This window comes from Salvia hispanica, chromosome 6 (genome assembly GCF_029641045.1).
Source record: "Salvia hispanica isolate PSC_SH4W2 chromosome 6, Shi_PSC_v1, whole genome shotgun sequence".
Lineage (NCBI taxonomy): Eukaryota > Viridiplantae > Streptophyta > Magnoliopsida > Lamiales > Lamiaceae > Salvia > Salvia hispanica.
In genome coordinates this window covers 40,261,897-40,280,539 of record NC_142697.1, presented here as the reverse complement: position 1 = coordinate 40,280,539, position 18,643 = coordinate 40,261,897, and the positions used below count along the sequence as shown (strand labels likewise).

At 39.0% G+C, this 18,643-nt stretch overlaps 2 protein-coding genes across 2 annotated transcripts; both read right to left on the bottom strand.

The window, feature by feature from the left end:
- Positions 1 to 126: 126 nt before the first annotated feature.
- On the bottom strand, positions 127 to 12,487 carry CALS5 (callose synthase 5). Its single transcript, XM_048106062.2, has 40 exons — positions 12,125 to 12,487; positions 11,359 to 11,459; positions 10,910 to 11,031; positions 10,719 to 10,815; positions 10,526 to 10,636; positions 10,315 to 10,443; positions 10,135 to 10,227; positions 9,736 to 9,827; positions 9,479 to 9,605; positions 9,240 to 9,377; positions 9,083 to 9,159; positions 8,921 to 8,999; positions 8,730 to 8,843; positions 8,543 to 8,657; positions 8,079 to 8,416; positions 7,798 to 7,850; positions 7,643 to 7,703; positions 7,475 to 7,556; positions 7,330 to 7,379; positions 7,119 to 7,205; positions 6,585 to 6,707; positions 6,393 to 6,491; positions 6,203 to 6,283; positions 5,980 to 6,140; positions 5,361 to 5,484; positions 5,191 to 5,285; positions 4,993 to 5,092; positions 4,726 to 4,877; positions 4,305 to 4,414; positions 4,082 to 4,204; positions 3,925 to 3,993; positions 3,427 to 3,616; positions 3,223 to 3,334; positions 3,018 to 3,137; positions 2,820 to 2,935; positions 2,658 to 2,741; positions 2,306 to 2,418; positions 1,999 to 2,228; positions 656 to 1,690; positions 127 to 545 (listed from the first exon to the last, which is right to left on the bottom strand). Exons 1-40 carry the CDS (start codon positions 12,312 to 12,314, stop codon positions 315 to 317), a joined length of 5,724 nt encoding a protein of 1,907 aa, XP_047962019.1. The 5' UTR covers positions 12,315 to 12,487; the 3' UTR covers positions 127 to 314.
- A 3,812-nt stretch (positions 12,488 to 16,299) lies between these two features.
- Positions 16,300 to 18,276, bottom strand: LOC125204681 (flavonoid-6-hydroxylase-like). Its single transcript, XM_048103389.2, has 2 exons — positions 17,330 to 18,276; positions 16,300 to 17,140 (listed from the first exon to the last, which is right to left on the bottom strand). The coding sequence occupies exons 1-2, from the start codon at positions 18,233 to 18,235 to the stop codon at positions 16,517 to 16,519; spliced, it is 1,530 nt and encodes a 509-aa protein (XP_047959346.1). The 5' UTR covers positions 18,236 to 18,276; the 3' UTR covers positions 16,300 to 16,516.
- Positions 18,277 to 18,643: the final 367 nt, after the last annotated feature.

Below are 18,643 nucleotides of genomic sequence, written 5' to 3'. Positions count from 1 at the left end.
AAAAAGGGGTCCTAGGATTGAACACGCACACCATCTACATGTATGTATGTATATATATGTGTGTGTGTCTCTTTGATAGAGTAATAAATACTACTGATATAGATGTAGACGAGAGAGAAAGAGAGGTACTAAAGTGGAGATGATTCCTCCATGGCTTTATTTCCTTTGTTCCCGGATTTCGGTAATACAAAATGGGTACAAAGAAGAAAAAAATATGAGTATTTATTGAGATTGAAAAGAATTAAGTAATCAATCAATCAACATGAATGTATATCTAAACGAATTCCATGCAAGGCTGTTCAACCCTCTGCCGCTCACTTGTCTTTCTTCCCGCCGGATAATAGCATTTGGATCTGGAGACCTCTGCTGAAGGCCTGGTTGAAGAGCAGGCGTGTTTGGAATTCGATCACGAAGGGGAACCACGCCAAGATGGCGACGGGGGCGAATATCACTAGCGCCATCAGGTACTCATACCCTCTTGCCATACCTTTCACTGACCCCCACAACTTAAGCTTCTTCACCGTTGGCCTGCATGCTTGCGCGATCTAAACCATGGTTCAAAAATTATTACCATCAGTAAATACAATATCAGCAGAGATTAATTAAGGATGATAATAATAATAACAATAATAGTAGTACAGTAGTATATCATTACCAGCAGAAGGGCCCATCCAGTTGGCAAGAAGGCTAATAAACTGGCAAATATATCTCCCACCGTTAGCCCGAGGAACTTTATGGCCAGGATAATTGCCACTACCAACGCGATAAACACCGCTAGTTTTAGTAGCCTGAAAACCATCTGAAAATCGGCGCTCAGCTTCTGTCTCCCCATTGATAGAACCTTGAATATTATCATGGCACCAACGATTAGGATCCAAGAGAAAGCATAAACCAAAATACTAGTGTTACGTTGGGCCACGTGCAAGTGATACACAACTCCATACTGGTATAACAGGAAACGAAGAGCAAGGAGGATTTCCATCAACCGCCCTAAAAATCCTGTGTGTTGGAGATGCTCTTGCTCCTCATCCCACCACGACTCCCAACTCTTGGTTGCTGGAACACCAATTCCACCTCGGCTGCCCATCCACTTAGACCAGTCCTCAAAGTCCTCCACTATCTTCTGCCATTCGAATCCGCAAGGATTGAAAAGAAAGGGAGCAAACAGCCAGGATCCCACAAGGAACCACATTGACATTGTCACAAACGTGTAGGTCATTGAGTTAGTTGCAGCTGTACTATATGCTTTATAAACGATGAGCAAAATCATGAGTTCTAGAGCTTTTGTGAAGTGGCTTCTTGAGTACATTCTGTAGTTTTCGGCAAATTTTTCATGTCTAACCACAAAGCCACGCCCGGTGGCTCGGTACTTGGCTCCACCATGCAGAACTGTTCGCCCATAGTAATGAACCTTTGTCCCGAGAGAGAAAGTAAAGAACACAGATGACTGTTGAAGCTGCATGATTATCATATCACTAGCTGCTGTTCTGAACCCCCTCTCCAGTCCAATTTCCATAATCATCGGCAGTGACATCAAAATTCCTAATTGAACAATTGATTGTGATGCCATGACTACCTTGAGACCAGCGTTTCCCCTAGTTCTGGCAACCTTGACTATCGTCTCCTCCAATCCACTCAGAGAAAGATATAGCTTACCATACAAGTAGGCATACACTGTAAGGACCACCAGCTACAAAACATTGGCAAACAATGTTGGTTATCAAAAAGGTGTAGGATAGAGACACATTACCAAGAAAATATTTTACAGCACCGAGAACACTGGTTTAAATTATATTTTCGTCTCTAATATACTAATAGCAGACGAGCAGATATGTAAATTTCTAGAAATGCAATATTTGATAACAAACATCTGTTTTCTTTTAGCCAGTCTTGAAAAATAATATATGCTCCAAATATATATCATTCTAAACAAGTACTACTAGATTTTATTTTATGTGAGAAAACCAATGCAATGAAACTCACAGTAAATGGTCATACCATTGAGCTGATGTAGAACCCTATAGTTGTATAATAACTTGACAGCATGCGGAAGAAATCAAAGCGATGCCCCAGTCTGTAGATATCACGGCTAAGTGTCTGCTCCCCATTACCACAAGCAACTTTGGCTTCAAAAAGTGAAATCTGGTTGAAACCAACATCTCTTCCCTTCCCAACTTGAATATATTCATGGTGAGTGATATTTCCACGTCTTAGCGTTGAATTGAAACCTACAGAGGGTAATAGTACAGATCAGGAAACGTATACCTGTAAGCATATGTATCAGACGTATGGGTTGAAGTTTTACCAGCAAATATATCCTCACTGAGATTGATTCCCCTTGAAGATTTACTGATGCCTCCACGGGTTATGTGAAAAATCCGATCAAAAACATCCGGATGTCCATAATGGAACCGTACCCTATATAATGAGCATTAGAGAAAAATGAATCAAATGAAAGTTAATCATTGCAGCAAACCAGATGGATTACTAAAGAGTAATATCCCTGAAGAAATTTGAAGAAATGCCAAGAAGACATTAAGTAGAAATGACAGGTTAATGGTGCTACCCTTCATTGAAGATGGACAAGCATGCATACCGAGAACAAATTCAGAGAGAATCTAATATGTGGTGGTGTGTTAGATAAGAAACCGACATACTTTAAAGGTCTGGCGAGAACCCTCTGACCAATTGTAACAAAGCTTGTTTCTTGCAGTGACATGAACCAAGCCAGCGATGAAACACTGTGGTTGAACATATGAGAGATCAGAGAGAGAATTCAGAAGTTGTACAAAATGGACAGAATGTTAAAACTCTACTACCTCCCAGTGAAGATATGTTCACGCACACCCAGGATTGTAGGCGGTCGCACCCCATGATCCTCGTTGAATTCCTCAAGTAGGTTGCGCATTTTAAAAGCTTCTTCTAAGTAGTTATCCTGCAAAGGAAGCAAGAAAGAACGTTTAATTTTCAAGACAAACTCTTCATCAATATAAAGGACAAGGCTTCAACAACTTTACCTGGTTCATATCGATCGTCTGAAGTGCCTCCCCACGCGTAAAAATGATTGCATGGTTTTGGTTTTCAGGTTTACCTTCTCCTATCTTTGCTGGCCCTGGTAGCTTTATGCGGTAAATTTCCTTAAGAAGAAACAGACTAAATCAGTATTGGGGTTGAATATATATCATTTACTAGTATTTTATGCAGAACTAAGACAATATTTGCCTGATCAAGATTATCAACAGCTTTGATCAGAACAGAGTAATAGACCCTCTGGCTTTTTCCACCCTCCCTTTCCTCAACTTCATCTATGTATGCTACACGAAGAGATGGATGACTGCAAAAACATAAGAAGGCAGTGTTGTAATTATCATTTACAAACGAAAATAAGATATAATGCTTTAACATTGTCAGTATTGTTCAACTTACTTAACCATCAGATTTAATATGTCTGTTGCACGGCGATCTCCACTGCGTTTCTGATTTCCATAATTCTGGCAGGTGGCAACGTAGGTGAATTTCATGTCAGCTACAGCATCTAATTGATTATAGAAAGATCTTTGGCTCTTCCTTTCTTCATCTGATGGATCTATGACCGTTTTATAACCTTCTTGTAGTACTGCAAAATTTAGGCAGAACCAGTCATTATACCTTTGTATTTAAATTTTGATTTAGAAAAGGTCACTTGGGGGATTTGGTTTTGGCCAGCAGCCTTCATACACAAACAGTTAGTTCCATTTCTTTACCTTTCAATGGAAATGTTGAAATTTTTCGACTTCATTCAGTTCTAACCATTTTTACCTTATGGAGTATTACTGTATACCGGCCAAATATTGGAATATATCACAAGCATATTCTCTAAGTTCATCTAGTCCTGTTTGTATTATTAAGCTTCTCAGTAAGATTATCATTTGGAGTTTGTCTTACCCTCTTCAGAAGCCATGTCAAGAAAAGCCTGAAGTCTTAGTGCCCTTCTGTAGTACATCATCCCTCTGACTGCAAGAGAAATATAAATCACTCAAAGAAGTATGAGGCTAAAGGAAGATCAGGAACATCAGGAATAGAAATGTGCAACTTAAATAACCTGTTCTGCTAAGAGTCTGTCCTCTCAGAGAGGCCCAATGGCGTAGTTGCAGTACGTTTTCTTCATTTTCCCATATTTCGGAACTTTTGCAATTTAAACGCTCCAAGAAGTTATCCCATTCATCTGAATGAAAAAATTGAGTACATGCAATTAGATGGTACTATATGATAATCGAATACCATTCTCGAGTATATGTTTTTCTGATTTGGAATATTAGTCAGACCTGGATATATCCTTTGGAGGTAATAAATGATAGAAACACCATCTTCATTTTCCATTCTAAGATCAGTCTTAGAGTAGAGAGTCTCCTCACTGTAATATGGAGTACACACACTGCATGCCGATAAATATGGTTACTACCTTATAAACACTGATCAGCTCAGCTAGGAAAAGAATTCTCTCATCTCAAATAAATGTTGCTTAAAGAATGCTATATTGTAAGAGGTAGGTTGAAAAACCAGCTGCTATCATAAACTATTGCCAATTTCTTCCCACCGAGCCTCTTGAAATTAACTAAAAGTTCTGTCAGATAGAATATCACAAGAGAAATTGCAGTACAAATAGCTCTCAACTCAATAAACACGCACAGACATATCATGAAGGTATAAGATATTCAAATCACAAATACTATAAATATTATTCACCTGAATGACAGCATTTTGCGCACTCGAGGTGCACGTGGCATATTCATAAAAAGTGAATTGGAGAAAAATGTTATTCTCCGACGTGCTTCAAGGTTTGTTGGGATATCGATTGCTGATTCTTTAACTGTTAAGAGGAGATAGAGGCGCCGTATCTGTGGAACAAGCATAGTTTATAACACTTCTTTTATTGCAAGATGCTATAAATTGGGATGTGTTTGTAACTAAATAGACTGACGGATTGTTCTATGCAAATGCAGCTTCATATACCTGCTCTTCCCATTGTGCTGTATTTGGGGGAGGAAAAGCAATACTGGCAAAAAGTTGATTCCCGAAATCCTTGCTACCTTGACCAACTTCAGCAATTTCACTGTATTCAGTGAAGCAAATTATAATTTCACAAAATAAGAAGACTACAAGATAGTAAAGATAGTTTCTATAGTAATAAATACTGCAGCATCTACGAACCGGATCTCATTCACCATCATATCACGGGTAACTAATTCTAACATATCTTGCAGCAGTAAAACAACAATATCTTTATTGGATGGATCACTGTCTTTCTGCAAGATAAAAAATTCACTCAGTTTCCAAAGATGCCAACCTTTAACTTGATATTTTGATAAGAACTGGCTTACCAATATCTCCACAAGTTCTATAAATTTCTTGCAAAGATCAGGCAAAGGCTTCATTCTGAAATTCTGAAGGAATGTATAATCTGATATGCTATTTTCAATTTCTTTTATGATTCTTCCCGTTATCCTGTTCAAAAAAAGCATATATTAGAATACTAAAATTCAGTAAACGCAATATAAACCCTCAAGCCCTTAGTGCAACCCTTCCTTGGAACTAACACAAAGAAAGAAAATTATTTTGCATAGATTATTGAGATTCAAATGAGTTTTGGGTTTTGCATTATGTACAAACAGAAGCAATATAACTAGGACAAGTGGAATACTATTGCAGAAACTACAGTGTTTATTAATTTTTATTAAAATTTGAAAATGCTGGGGATTATAGATACACTGTAATTTCCAGTTCGTGTCTTTGAAAGATAACAATCTGCAAGAAGTGAATTGGAGAGGATAGAATATAGCTATTCAGATTAAAGTGTTGTGAAGTGGCTGAAACACAGCAGCACATAATGAGCAATCATGATAAAAAAAATGATATGCACAATAACATGACCCAAATTTATATAAAATCATAAGCGAATGAAAGTTAAAGATATCTTTAGAACAATATCAGAAAAACAACCTTTTCTCAGTGTCGCCAGTGATCAAGGCATTAAGGATAAGTTTAAATGACTCGTAGCATTCAATCACGGCACATTTCATATACTCATCAGCACATATCCGCTTCCAGAGGTCAGCATCCTTGTAGCGAAAGTGAGTAGCCATATCCAGTGCAATTGGAATCTGCAAAGGCAGAAAGTGAAAAAGAATACAGATATGATAAAACTCAAAAAGCACAACTTTACCTTGCTAGCAAGCAAGAAGGGCGGCCACTGAATTATTTTTAGGTTGGGATCAGATGAATAAGGAACAAGAAGCAGGTCCATCTCCCTGAGGTAATAATATAGCTTTAGTTCCCATCTAAACATTAAATTTAATCAAATGGTACCGAAAAAAATGATACTAGTATATAAGAAAATAATCAAACAATGGAGCTTTCCTGTCACTTATGAGATCTTCTTCTCTAAAGCTACATATTACATCATTCCACAGCTGTGCAAATTTTGTGGCTTCACCTCTTTTACTTGCAGTGACCTAAAGAATGAAGAAGCACAAAGATTCTGAAAACTACAGTAGCCATATTTATTGAAGAAGTGAAATGGTAACAATATAGGGTGAAAAAGCAACCTGATCAAAGCTCTTTGAAAATGAAAATCCTTTTTTCTTAGCTTTATCAGATGGTACTAATTGAGTATTGAATGCACCAGGCAAAGACATAAAACGAGACCGCAGCATTCCAAGAGTTCGAATCTGAGGAGGAACAAATCGAAATTGAAGTGAATAGAGTGTGAAAGTACTCTGAGTATATGAAGTTATTGATTGATTACATAAAAAGAATGTTCTCAGACTGTTCCCACAACTAGACATGCATAAGTATTACTACTTTGTAGACAAGATATAGGAAGACACATTAAATTTAGATATTTATTAATTACAGAACTGACAAAGTGACAGGATTATTGTAACAGTAAGACACAGGAAAAATATTGCTGAAGCTTGGGATGATCAACAATTGGTTTTCTTCTGTCATTTTCTAATCTATAGTCGCTGATATATTTGAAGATTTAGTTCGAATTCAAAGATATCTTGAGCAAATAGTTGTTTGCATGTTGAATCAGAGGACCAGCAAATCATAAGTAAAAGTAATGATATAGCTTATACCTCTCCAAGACGATCATAGGCTCCAATAAAACCCCCATACAAGGTGGAGAATATGGCATACCAAATCTGGAGATCCATGAAGTAAACCTGCACACAAAGTCACAACTATGAAAAAATTGATAGTGCAAAAAAGGAAGTAATATGGAGCAGAAAGAAATGGAAAGAATAAATTCTGATGTTAAGCTATAAGATTAATGATAAGAAAGCACACCAAGATAACTGGTGCCCATAGTGCAGCAATAGCTCCAAAGTTGTGCTTAGCTGCATTGGTACGACACGATCCAATATGTTAAGTTGAGAGGATTACTCTTTGCAACACCTTATATTCCAAGATTCCCACTAGAAAGAATACATACCATGTGGGAAGAACTCATGCCAGGTATAAGTAACACGCTGAATGTTCATTATGTCTTTAGTGGGCTTCACCATAGGCTTTATCTGAATTAAATGAGACATAAATTATAAGGAGCGGAGCAGTTGACACTGTCTGCATCCAATTGACTAACAAAAGGATGAGAAAGTACCATCATAAAATAGCTGGCTGAGAATTTTGAAGCCAGAAGTAGCACCCAAAATAGAGTATATCTGTTTCAATTACGACGAACATATCCAAAAAAAAAAAAGTCAGTCTCAGATGTGACGAAACAAATCCATAGATTAGAGAACTTGGGTAACATACTTGATAAGTGCAAATTGACTTTCGTGCATTCCCCTTCCCACATAGATTCTTGGCTGAAATGATAAGCAAAACTTTCAGAGACCAGGCATGTGCTTATACTCAGAACAAAAATAAGACAACGCAATTGCTTCTTACCTAGGTAAAAAAAAATGGAAGCATCTCTAATATTAATATAGTAGCTATATAAATATTCCTTCATGTTATTAAATATCAGTTGGTTTGAATGTATGAGTGACTGAAAGAGTAAAGAATGATGATGATGATGATGATGATGAATATACCTGTGACCACCATAGGAACATCCTAATGATATGCCAATCAGAATTCTCAATGAAGCGTCGCAGCATGGGGAAAACAAATAAGGCTGCATTTAACAAATTCGGTAACAGGTATATAGCGACAGCTGCAATGTACAGAGGAGGTACACCCTTGACATCATCAAGGAATGAAAACCCATCTTTGATTTTGGCAAATGAAAATGACTTGGATTGGAGCAAATAGCACGAAGGAAGGATGACAACCCAGGCTAAGCTGACAACTAATTTTAGGAGGGTCCTCAGAATTCCGGTGAACTTCCATCTAATATAGCTTGGAAAGTTCAAAATGATGTCCAGAACACCTACAGAAATTTCAAATGAATCTTGAGTAAATAAGCAACACAAGTAAAGACCTAAACTCAAGCTGAAATGTGATTGATTAAGAAGAAATTTCAGCCAATATTTTGAAGTTCTTTGAATATGCGTACTCTGAATTACACGAAGAAAGGCTGCTGTGATGAATATGCTAGACATGCGATACACATTAGTCTGCTGGAAGACGTTGAATACAGAAACACCACTCCAGGCTATGATAATCATAATCTGCAGAGCAAACCAATCAGCACAATCACCTAATTGTCTCAATTATGTCTTTCATCTGTTCTAATTACGTACCTGTAGAGCCAGAATAAGAAATGTCCACAGACGATCAAAACTTCGGAATATGTGCCAAAATGATCTGGTTTCCGCAAAGAATGATTTCCCGAGATTTTTTGGAGCATTTTTCCCCTGAAACAACTGTATTACTCAGCAGACAAGCAACATTTTGAATCTGGCCAAATAAGTTCAACTTCCACCTTAGTTACCTGTTTTATTTCTTGTGCAGATTTGAAAAATTCACCATCATCGCGCATTGGCCATCCCAATTTGAAGCAATCCGATGACCTATAGTATTTTTCCATATCCTAATTAATAGCATAGATAATGAAACTTACCTAAAAATCTATACTATCAATTCAGCTATTTACCAAAAATACTCATTCAGGTCATCATAGTTACACCAGGAAGTGTGGGGGGCAGTACCATTTTTACTTTTCTTAGCTTCCTGCAACCATATAAGACAGATTAGGTTATCTTTGGACAGACAAAAGTTTACAACTAGTCTATTCACCTGAGCGAGAATACCTTATCAATCACTCGATAAATGGGAGTTATAACCTTCCTCAAGAAAGATTCATCATCTCCACCATACGAAGGCTTGATGTTTTCTCCTGTTACAATGCTTACATTTCCAGCCAACAGTCCATGAAGCTCATATGCCATCTGAGCATTCACATTTGTTCAAATATATCTCCGTTCGATCATTTATGTCAAAGGAATCATTAAATGGTTCTTCAGTAATGCAAGGATAAGAAATCACTCACATTGTGAAAAATATAGCATAGACACTCTGGCATAAAGCGCAAATTGGCTGCTTCGCCCCAGATAAGAAGATAGAGCCCCATATACAGAATCTTTCTCTGTTGCACTTCCAGCTGACCTTGGGGGAGTCTGTGGGCAGTTAAGATTGAAAGGTTAATCTAATCCAACAAGAATAAAATTAAAATGTACTGATGAATTTGTTGAAGTTAGTTATCTAGTTCAGATAGCCGATTTTCAGGGCAGAGTAATTTCAACTCACCTTAAACTGTGTTTTCTTCCCAAATATTTACACCATGTCTTGTAGTTCTTGAACAGCTTATTCAGCAGTGCATCTAAAGCTCGATCATCAAGCTAAAGAAAAGTAACAGATTTTAAGTTAACCTCCCTGACACTAAAAATCTAGTGCAGAATAGATGGTTTAATTTTTTTTTAACAGTGGGACATGCTGATCAAATTGTATGTCCTGCAAATTTACATGCAACAAGTTCATTCACAGCAGTAAAGATGCAGTTTCGGTAAGTCCAAATATCTATATCTCTCCACAGTGAACACAGTGAATGATGTTGAATATTAGGTAGAGCATATGTTTTATGTAAGGAGATGTGAAAACAGTGAATTTCAGTATATTCAGAGGAGCAAACAAATGGAGGAGACATACTTTGTTTTGCACTTCAGGCTTGGGTACTAGTCTTATATGAATATTTGCTAGTAGCAATATCAAATGCTCCCGTTGGTTCCTGACACTGTCCTTCTGTAGATGCCAAAAGAAGCCAGTATTTAGTTATCCTCATCTTAAAGCACAAAGGAGTTATCTGGTCCAACAATTCACAAGACATGCCTGAAACCCAAACATCGCCCTCAGCCAATCAAGAAGGTCCAAATCCCCACTTCTCTGCCGTTGTTGCTCGAATGATGACGGCCATGTCAAGCCACGAGTATTACTTAAAGAAGCTACAGCAGCTTTCACCTGAATTTCAAAAGAAGCAATGACTTGATATTACAAATACAATTAAACACATGAATCAGTGTTCAAATGCTGCGAAAGCCACCTCTTCAAGCTGCATGATAGAGTGTGATGCCCCGCCTGCATCCAAGGGAAGAATATTAAATGGAACACAAAGTTCCGCATTTGCTTGGACATCATTTGCTGCGGCCATAATCTGTAAAACACCAAAGCTTCCTCACGGGCACATTTTAACTAAACCATCACCGAAGCCTTCATATAGTTAGGTAAAAACTGACCTCAGGCGCAACCTCCTCAACTTTTTCGGTTTTGTTAACAGCACAAAGCACTTCAAACAACACCCCAGCTGTCTGGTAAGCTTTTGCAAGCTGAGCTCTGCCAAGAACAATTATTGTTAATATCACCTTCAATTATATAAATGTTAACTTGTATAATGATCATTGAACTAATTGCTTCAGAACTATCTCACCTATCAGTTTGGTTCCCCTTGTTAAGTGCCAAAACATATTTCTTGTAATATTGCTTGTAGTAGCTCTCAATCTCCCGCGAATCAGTCTTCTCAACCCGACGCTCCATAGATGGTCCATCCTCCTGAATACACGATATTAATAAGTTTCATCTTGAGATATAAGGAAAACCAAAAATTATTGAACAAATCTTCCTTGTGCTATCATCCAATCTTTTAGCTTCTTTTCAACAAGCGAGTGTGATTTGGATGGACAACTAAATCGAAAAAAAAAATGCCTTCAAATTACCCGAAAAAGCAGAGCGAGTTCTATACGTAGTGCTATCACCTCCACACTAAACTAACTCCCATAGATTTTCCTTAAAGCATTCTTATAGAGTTATAGTAGTAGATATTTCAACACTACTGTGTGTGCCAAATATGCTAATATGTACAGTAAATTATTAACATACCCTCTGTAATCTTTGGTGTAGACTAGTCTTGAACTGCCGTACACCACGTCCGCTTGAACTGGGATCTAATCTGTGTGCCTTCTCAAACCCGTAAACACGGCCTACAACAGGAAATAATTATCAATCTGCAGAACTAGTAAAAAAACATTTACCATATTCAATGAACTGGAATCCAAAACACTATGCAATAAGTGAATATACTTGGATCAATTAATGTAGAGATATATAACTGATAATAAATCTCTGCTAGGACGGATAATGTTGAATTTAAGATCTATTAATATTACATTTAGCTCTAAATGAACACAGTAGATTTTGTTAGCTCTTTATAGCTCCTATTTAATTATTTGTATGGTTTTTCAAATCAGTTCAATTAAAATAAATCTGTGTATCTACACATGCATCAACAGCAACAACACACAGGCATATACGCGTTGAATCAATAACTGCGAGGGTAGTGAAGATGATCGGATATCGAGCTCTGAAAAATAAGAGCTCATCACTTCTGCTTCTCAGAAAAATGTTTTTGCTTTTTTCAAATCGAATCCAAAAACAAACAGAAAACTGTAATCAGAAATGACAGAAAACGTGATCAGAAACAGGACAAATTAGGCACACATGCGATCGGCATGGTGAATTGGAGCAACGTCCTATTTCATGAATTCACAGCACAAAAAACTGGAACAGATCATGAACTCGATCAAAATTTCTCCAATTCGTGAAATAAACAGAGGTAAAGAAGACAGAGGCGATAGATCAAGCTTACATAGGTAGGCAATGCGAGGACGCTCCTGCTGGATCTCGGAGGCGACGCGCAGAATGGGGGCGATATCGTACTGCAGTGAGGAAGGCACAACCTCATTGTCGAACACCTCCATCGAGAAGGTAGTGGTGGCGCCGCGCGACGCCCGCCGCGAGAGCGACGGTTGCCGGCGGTAGTTTCCGGTGGATGACATGATGCTCTCCGATCGTTAGCTCCGTGGTGAAAAACCTCTCGCGATCTCAGCCGATCAACTAACAGATCCGATTCGCATGAGTTCTTCCCGCTCTCTCCGTTGGTGGCTCGCCTCTACCACAAATTCACTGTAAAACACCTGAAGAAATCTCAGTGCATGAAATCGAAATGGACTGAACATGTAGAGAGAGACGCGGAGAGAGGGAAAGATATATAGGAGAGGCTCATAGGTGGAGGGAGATTTTGAACGGGAAAGGCGACCCCACAGGTGGATACGTGGCATGCTTTGAGCCTCTTGTGGGCCGGCTTTTGAGAATCTGTGTGGACCTCTGTGTGCATGTATGTCGTCTCATCTTGTTCTTCGCCTTCTTCCTCGTTTTGTGAATCGGGAACATATAACTATTTTAATTATTTTTTCCCGAATTTATAAAAATAGATCTTACGTATTGTATTCATTAATTGTGCGAATCCAAATGTGTTTCGGTTATATGTGCATATATATTTCGTTATGTGTGTTATTTAATTCGTATCGTATGTTACATGATATGAAGATTAACAAAAAATATAACACAATTATTTGTTGAATGTTGATTTGTTTTTATTGTGAGCTCAAGTTAGATTTGTTTTTAATGTACATTATGTCTTAAGTTCAATGTGTATAATGTCGGAAAAAAATTGCACTTCTCTCTGTCTCCAAATATATGTTCCATTTTGGCCAGATATAGGTTTTAAAAGAAATAATGACTTTTTATATTAGTATTATAATAAAATATGAGTAAAATGAATTAGTGGAATGTAAGGTCCATTACCAAAAATTGTAAAAATGAAGTGAGACAGTTAATAAAGGACATATCAAAATGGAAAACTAAGGCCATGCTTGGTATGATTGGAATGGAATAAAGGTTGGAATGGAATATGCTTGGTGAATGTAAGGAATACAAATGGAATGGAATTGATATTCCTTGAGTGATTCCATTCCTTTGGTAACACAAATAATAGAGGAATGTAATGAAATACATACAATTAATTATTTTAAAATTTAATTTCAATTTTTAATTAATCATTATTAGTGGAATTAATTATCTCAGATGTATGATGTTGAAACTGCAGTTAACCTAAAAAAGTTAACATAGGCACTTCATTAAATCACCATGACCTAAAACGACGTGTCATATATTCCAGCATTCATTACACAGTCTATTATGGATAAAATATTGTGTGTAGTGTGTGTAATATTTGGAAATTTTTTTCAATTATTTAAAATTCCAAAATTTTATAAAATTTTAAATTAAGATGATATTGAAATCAAATATAATATAATATGTAGTAGAATTTTGTTAAAATTTAAATTAAAAAAAAAAAGAGAGAATGGGAATGGAATAGTCATTCTTTAGCTAAATTGATGGAATGGTTATTCCCATGTGGAATGGAATGATGATTCCAAAGGGAATGGTCATTCCTAAGAGCAAAATATACCAAGCAAAGGAATGGAATGGAGGTAGGAATGTCATTCCATTCCATCATACCAAGCATGGCCTAAGATACATAATAAAAGTAATACCAAATATAAATATAGATTTTTGTAATTACATGAGTTAAGCACTAAATGTCGTAGTTAAGGGCATTAGTAAAGCATGGAACGAACAAGCTCATTCCTAAGGGACACTCGAAGAACAAGTCGCGACCTACACTGTGGAGAGGTGGAGGGACAAGTGAGCAAACGAGTGACAGTTGCCTAGCTCGTCCCTTCACTCCCTTGTCCTGCACTTTTGTTCATTTGTTCTGATTTACATATAAATTTTATTCTGTCATTTTTAAATTGCATATAAATTTAATTAAAATATACAGACACGTAATTTTAACCATACATTAGTAATAGAACAAGAGATGAGGGTGTAATTTTAATTTTAAACCATACATCTGTAGCAATCATATGTTTGGTTCGTGATTTCTATTTGGTCCAAGAATTTGGCCAAGGCCCGGTGAATTAATGCCCATTTCTATTTCTGTAGTTACCGCCTTTATTTCCAAAAGAGTAAAGGCCAAAACTGGTCCTAAACATATTCACATTTTATGATTTTGGTTCTAAACATTATCTTTTGAATTTTTCGGCCCCAAACATTTCAACTCGGATCACAATTAGTCCAAAGTTAACTACTCCGTCAAATTTTAATGGTCAATGTTTTTAATCCCAATTTTGACCAAATTAAGATGCTAAATAACACAGTAAAATTTAGCGACGAAACAAATCCGTCACTAATTCTCATGGATTTATTCTCACAAAATTCACGGCAGAAACAGAAGAACCAGCTAGCCAAACGTGGTAGTCCTTTCATCAATTCATATTTCAATTTCATACTACTTGTCGAAATCAAACAACAACAATTTCTTTTGACAAAAATCAGCATAGTTGTTCCCCCAAGTCCTAGCACCACAAAGTTCAATTCACCGAGGTATTAATGCCTTCCAAATTCGAACTTTACACACAGCAATGCACGCATACATTTTAGCATCCAACTCATGCTTTCAAACACCACTTGCTGTCATCTTGGACTCCCACAAATTTAACGCGAACAAATAACGAAACAAGCAATCAAACTTCAGCAATTCAACACCCCTCTGTAACTAATCGAAATCGCTTTGAGAATATAAGTTCTGCGGGGTTAGTTGGGGTTGTTTCGGGGCTGTCCGGGTTCATTTCGGAACCGTTCGGGGACTGATTGACAAGGCTGGACGACGGTAGTTGGCTGCCGGCTTCGCGCAGGCAGCAGCAGCGACGGCGAGTGTAGACGGCCCTGCGGAGCGAACTGATTGAGACAGCAGGGGAGGGCTACTCTGATTTCATCGGCGAACAGCAACAGATTTTGGGACGAGACGGCGGCGATGCTGGTCTGAAACCGGGACGGCGTTTGAGGCAGCGCGGTGGTCGCGGAAATCACAGCGGTGGCGGCGGCTGTCAACGGCGACGACGACGAACTCCTCAAGGGCTAGAGTAGTGTTGAAATCGAGAGAGAGGAGAGGCGGCGGAGTGTAATCGGCGGTGCAGAGTAACCGGGCGTCGTTTGAATCGAAGGAGGCGGTGAGGAATTGAGAAGGCGGCGGCGATTGGAGTCCCTCTCAATTTGGGGGAAATTTGGCGAAGTAGCGTGTGGGAGAGAAGAGGGGCGATCCTCCCAATCTCTCAATTAGTGACGGATTTGTTCCGTCGCTAAATTTTGTTGTGTTGTTTAGCATCTTAATTTGGTCAAAATCGGGATTAAAAACGTTGACCGTTAAAATTTGACGGAATAGTTAACTTTGGACCAATTGTGATCCGAGTTGAAATGTTTGGGACCGAAAGATTCAAAAGATAATGTTTAGGACCAAAATTGTAAAATGGGCATATGTTCAGGACCAGTTTTGGCCTTTACTCTTTCCAAAATAACCCGATTGTTGCCGCATTACATGGGACAATGTTGGAAATACTCCCTCAGTTTTTTAATAGTACTTCCTACGTTCTATAAAAGTTGAGTCTTAGTCGTATTCCTTTTTAGTCATTCTCAATAAAGTTGAGTCATTTCCTTTTTTTAACAAAAAAACAAAACATCTAATTACTCTTACTTTATTCCATTATTTACTTTACTCTCTCTTATTCTTTCTACTTTTTTCGTCTCTCCTATTTATTTAATATAAATTCTTAATCTCCGTGCCCAAAAGTTTTGTCTCAACTTTCTTGGGACGGAGGGAGTAACTCTTTCTATTTTAGTCTGTTCCTTAAAAATAGCAACTTTCAAACTTTCTATTTTAGAAAATCTTCATACCCTTATACATCAATTTATTTACCATTTATACCACTAATAAAGTGGACCTCATAATCACCAACATTAATTCCATTATTTTTTTCTCTCCCTTTATCTTATTTTATCAATTTTTCTTTTCATCTCTCTTACTTTACCAAATTGTACATTAAAATTCGTATCGAATGTTTCTATTTTTAAAAAACGGAATGAGTAAAAGAATAACTTGAGGGTACGGAGGTGATTTTGATTATTTCAATGAATAAAAGCAGTCCAAGTGTCCAACCAAACACATCAAATAATTTCTTGAGTTAATAAACATGCATACCAAACTACAGATCCTAATATCCTACACTCAAGAAAAGACATTTGCAAACCAACCTCCACCATTTTGTTTAGAAAGGATAAAGACCAAACCAAACACATCCTAAGTATATAGGGTTGGTGGTAGTCTTGGTGTGATAAGAACATCAAGAGGTGTAGCTTTGAAGTTTGTCAATCCAGCACTCTCAGTCATATCAATGGGTTGATCATCAGGTGTGGAGAGGTCAAATGACTGCAACAAGGTGGCCAACACTATTTGCACCATTTGCTGCCCGAAATTGGCCCCGGGGCAAATTCTCCGACCTGCACCAAACGGGATCATCTTGAAATCTTGCCCCTTGACATCCACAATTTTATCGCCCTCGAGAAACCTCTCTGGCCTAAACTCCAAGGGGTCCGGCCAAACTCTCGGGTCGCGATGCATCTTCCACATGTTGACCATCAGCCAAGTGCCTTGAGGAATATCGTAGCCTCCGATTTTGCAATCTTGGGTTAGCCGCCGCGTCCCACCTAAGGGCGCTGGAGGATATAACCTTAGGCTCTCTTTGCATATGGCTTGAAGATACACTAAATTGGTGATGTCTGATTCTGACACTAGTCTTTCCTTTCCCACATGCTTGTCTATTTCTTCTTGAGCCTTTTTGATGACATGCCGGTTGTTAAGGAGGACGGAGAGTGCCCAGATGAGTACGACGGCTGTAGCATCAGTCCCACCCGATATCAAATTCTGTCATATATCAATTGGTGTGTAGCATTAGGATTACTATACATGTGTTAGGTATAAGATTTGAACTTTTTGACGGTCTGTTATTAAATGTCTCATTTTTTATTTTATGTTCGGACAGAGAAAATACTTTTATAATAAAATATAAAATAAAGAAAAGGAATGGTGGAGGGACGGAAAAGCAAAACTTACGCCACAAGTAGCTTTGATGATGGTGTCAACGTCGTAGTGGCTCTGCAGATCCGCTCCCTCCATCACAGATATCATCACGTCCATGAAATCCTTGCCGGAGTTCCCCTTTTGCCGGTGCTCCACCAGCCACTCTCCGACGATGTCATCCAGCTCCTTGGCGGTCGTCTTCATCCTCCGCTCGTGGCCGCCGAGATCCAGCCACCCGAGGTACGGCAGCGCATCGGCCGGCACGAAGAACCCCGCCAGGTGGAAGAAATCCCTCATCACCCGGCGGCACCGGCGCGCCTCCTCCGCCTCGTCCCGGCCGCTGAACCTCTTCCCCGCCACGACGCCGAGGACGACGTTCATGCTCAGCTCCCCGAACAGCTCCTTCATGTCCACCAGCGCCCGCCCCGACCCGCACCGCGCGTGGAGGTCCCTCAGGAGCAGCGCCGTCTCCGACGCGCGCGCGCTCCGCTGCAGCTCCACGCGGCGCGCGGAGAGGAGCTCGAGGGAGATGAGCTTGCGGAGCTGGCGCCAGTAGGGGCCGTAGGAGGAGAAGCCGAGCATGGCGTGGTCGTAGGCGAGGTGCTTCCCCGCCTTTATCTGCGGCCGCGACGACACGGTGGCGTCGTGGGTGGTGAAGAGCTCCTTGGCCAGCTCCCAGCTGCTCACCACCACGGCCGGGTGCACGCCCAGCCGGATCCTGAATATCGGGCCGTTTTCATCCGCCAGGTTCGCCAGGTTTACGTGGGGCAGCCCGACGCGGCCGCTCACCACGTCGAGGTGCCCCACCAAGAACCGCGCCCCCGCGGCCTCCGCCGGGAGGTTGCGGGGTTTCTTAGCGAATCTTGACCATACTAAGTAGGAGAAGAGAAGGGAAAAGAAGGCAAGAGCGGCGTAGGCGGCCACGACGAGGTACTCCATAGCAATTGGTAAATTAAATAAACTCAATGTTTTTCAATCTTCACAATCAACGGGTTATTTATGAATTGCTAAATGCATGTGGGCGTGCAATTAATAGTGTAGCCGCCTCAAAATGTAGGAGTGGTGAAGGTAAATATGTGGAAAATTTTACTCCACTAAATACACAATTTTAAATTCCACCTAATTACTTGCATTAAACATCCGAATCTTACTTAACATCAGTTTGTCATATAGACATAGTGGTGTTATAATTGATTCGTAATAAAAAAGTTTATAGTTGTATAGGAGTAGTTTTGTAAATGCCAGTAACTTCTCTTTATACCACGTACGTAGTCACAAATTGAAAGAAAAACAAGTGAGAATATTATTAGGTAGAACAGCTCATAAGCTACATTAGAAATGTTGCGA

Excerpts from the sequence above, each read along its gene's own strand:
- LOC125204681 (XM_048103389.2), bottom strand. The coding sequence starts at position 18,235 with ATGGAGTACCTCGTCGTGGCCGCCTACGCCGCTCTTGCCTTCTTTTCC. Across the intron at positions 17,141-17,329 it reads TCATCAAAGCTACTTGTGGC|AATTTGATATCGGGTGGGAC; the intron begins GTAAGTTTTGCT and ends GATATATGACAG.
- CALS5 (XM_048106062.2), bottom strand. The coding sequence starts at position 12,314 with ATGTCATCCACCGGAAACTACCGCCGGCAACCGTCGCTCTCGCGGCGG. Across the intron at positions 9,160-9,239 it reads TTTATCGAGTGATTGATAAG|GAAGCTAAGAAAAGTAAAAA; the intron begins GTATTCTCGCTC and ends ATATGGTTGCAG. Across the intron at positions 2,229-2,305 it reads CAGTGAGGATATATTTGCTG|GTTTCAATTCAACGCTAAGA; the intron begins GTAAAACTTCAA and ends TACCCTCTGTAG.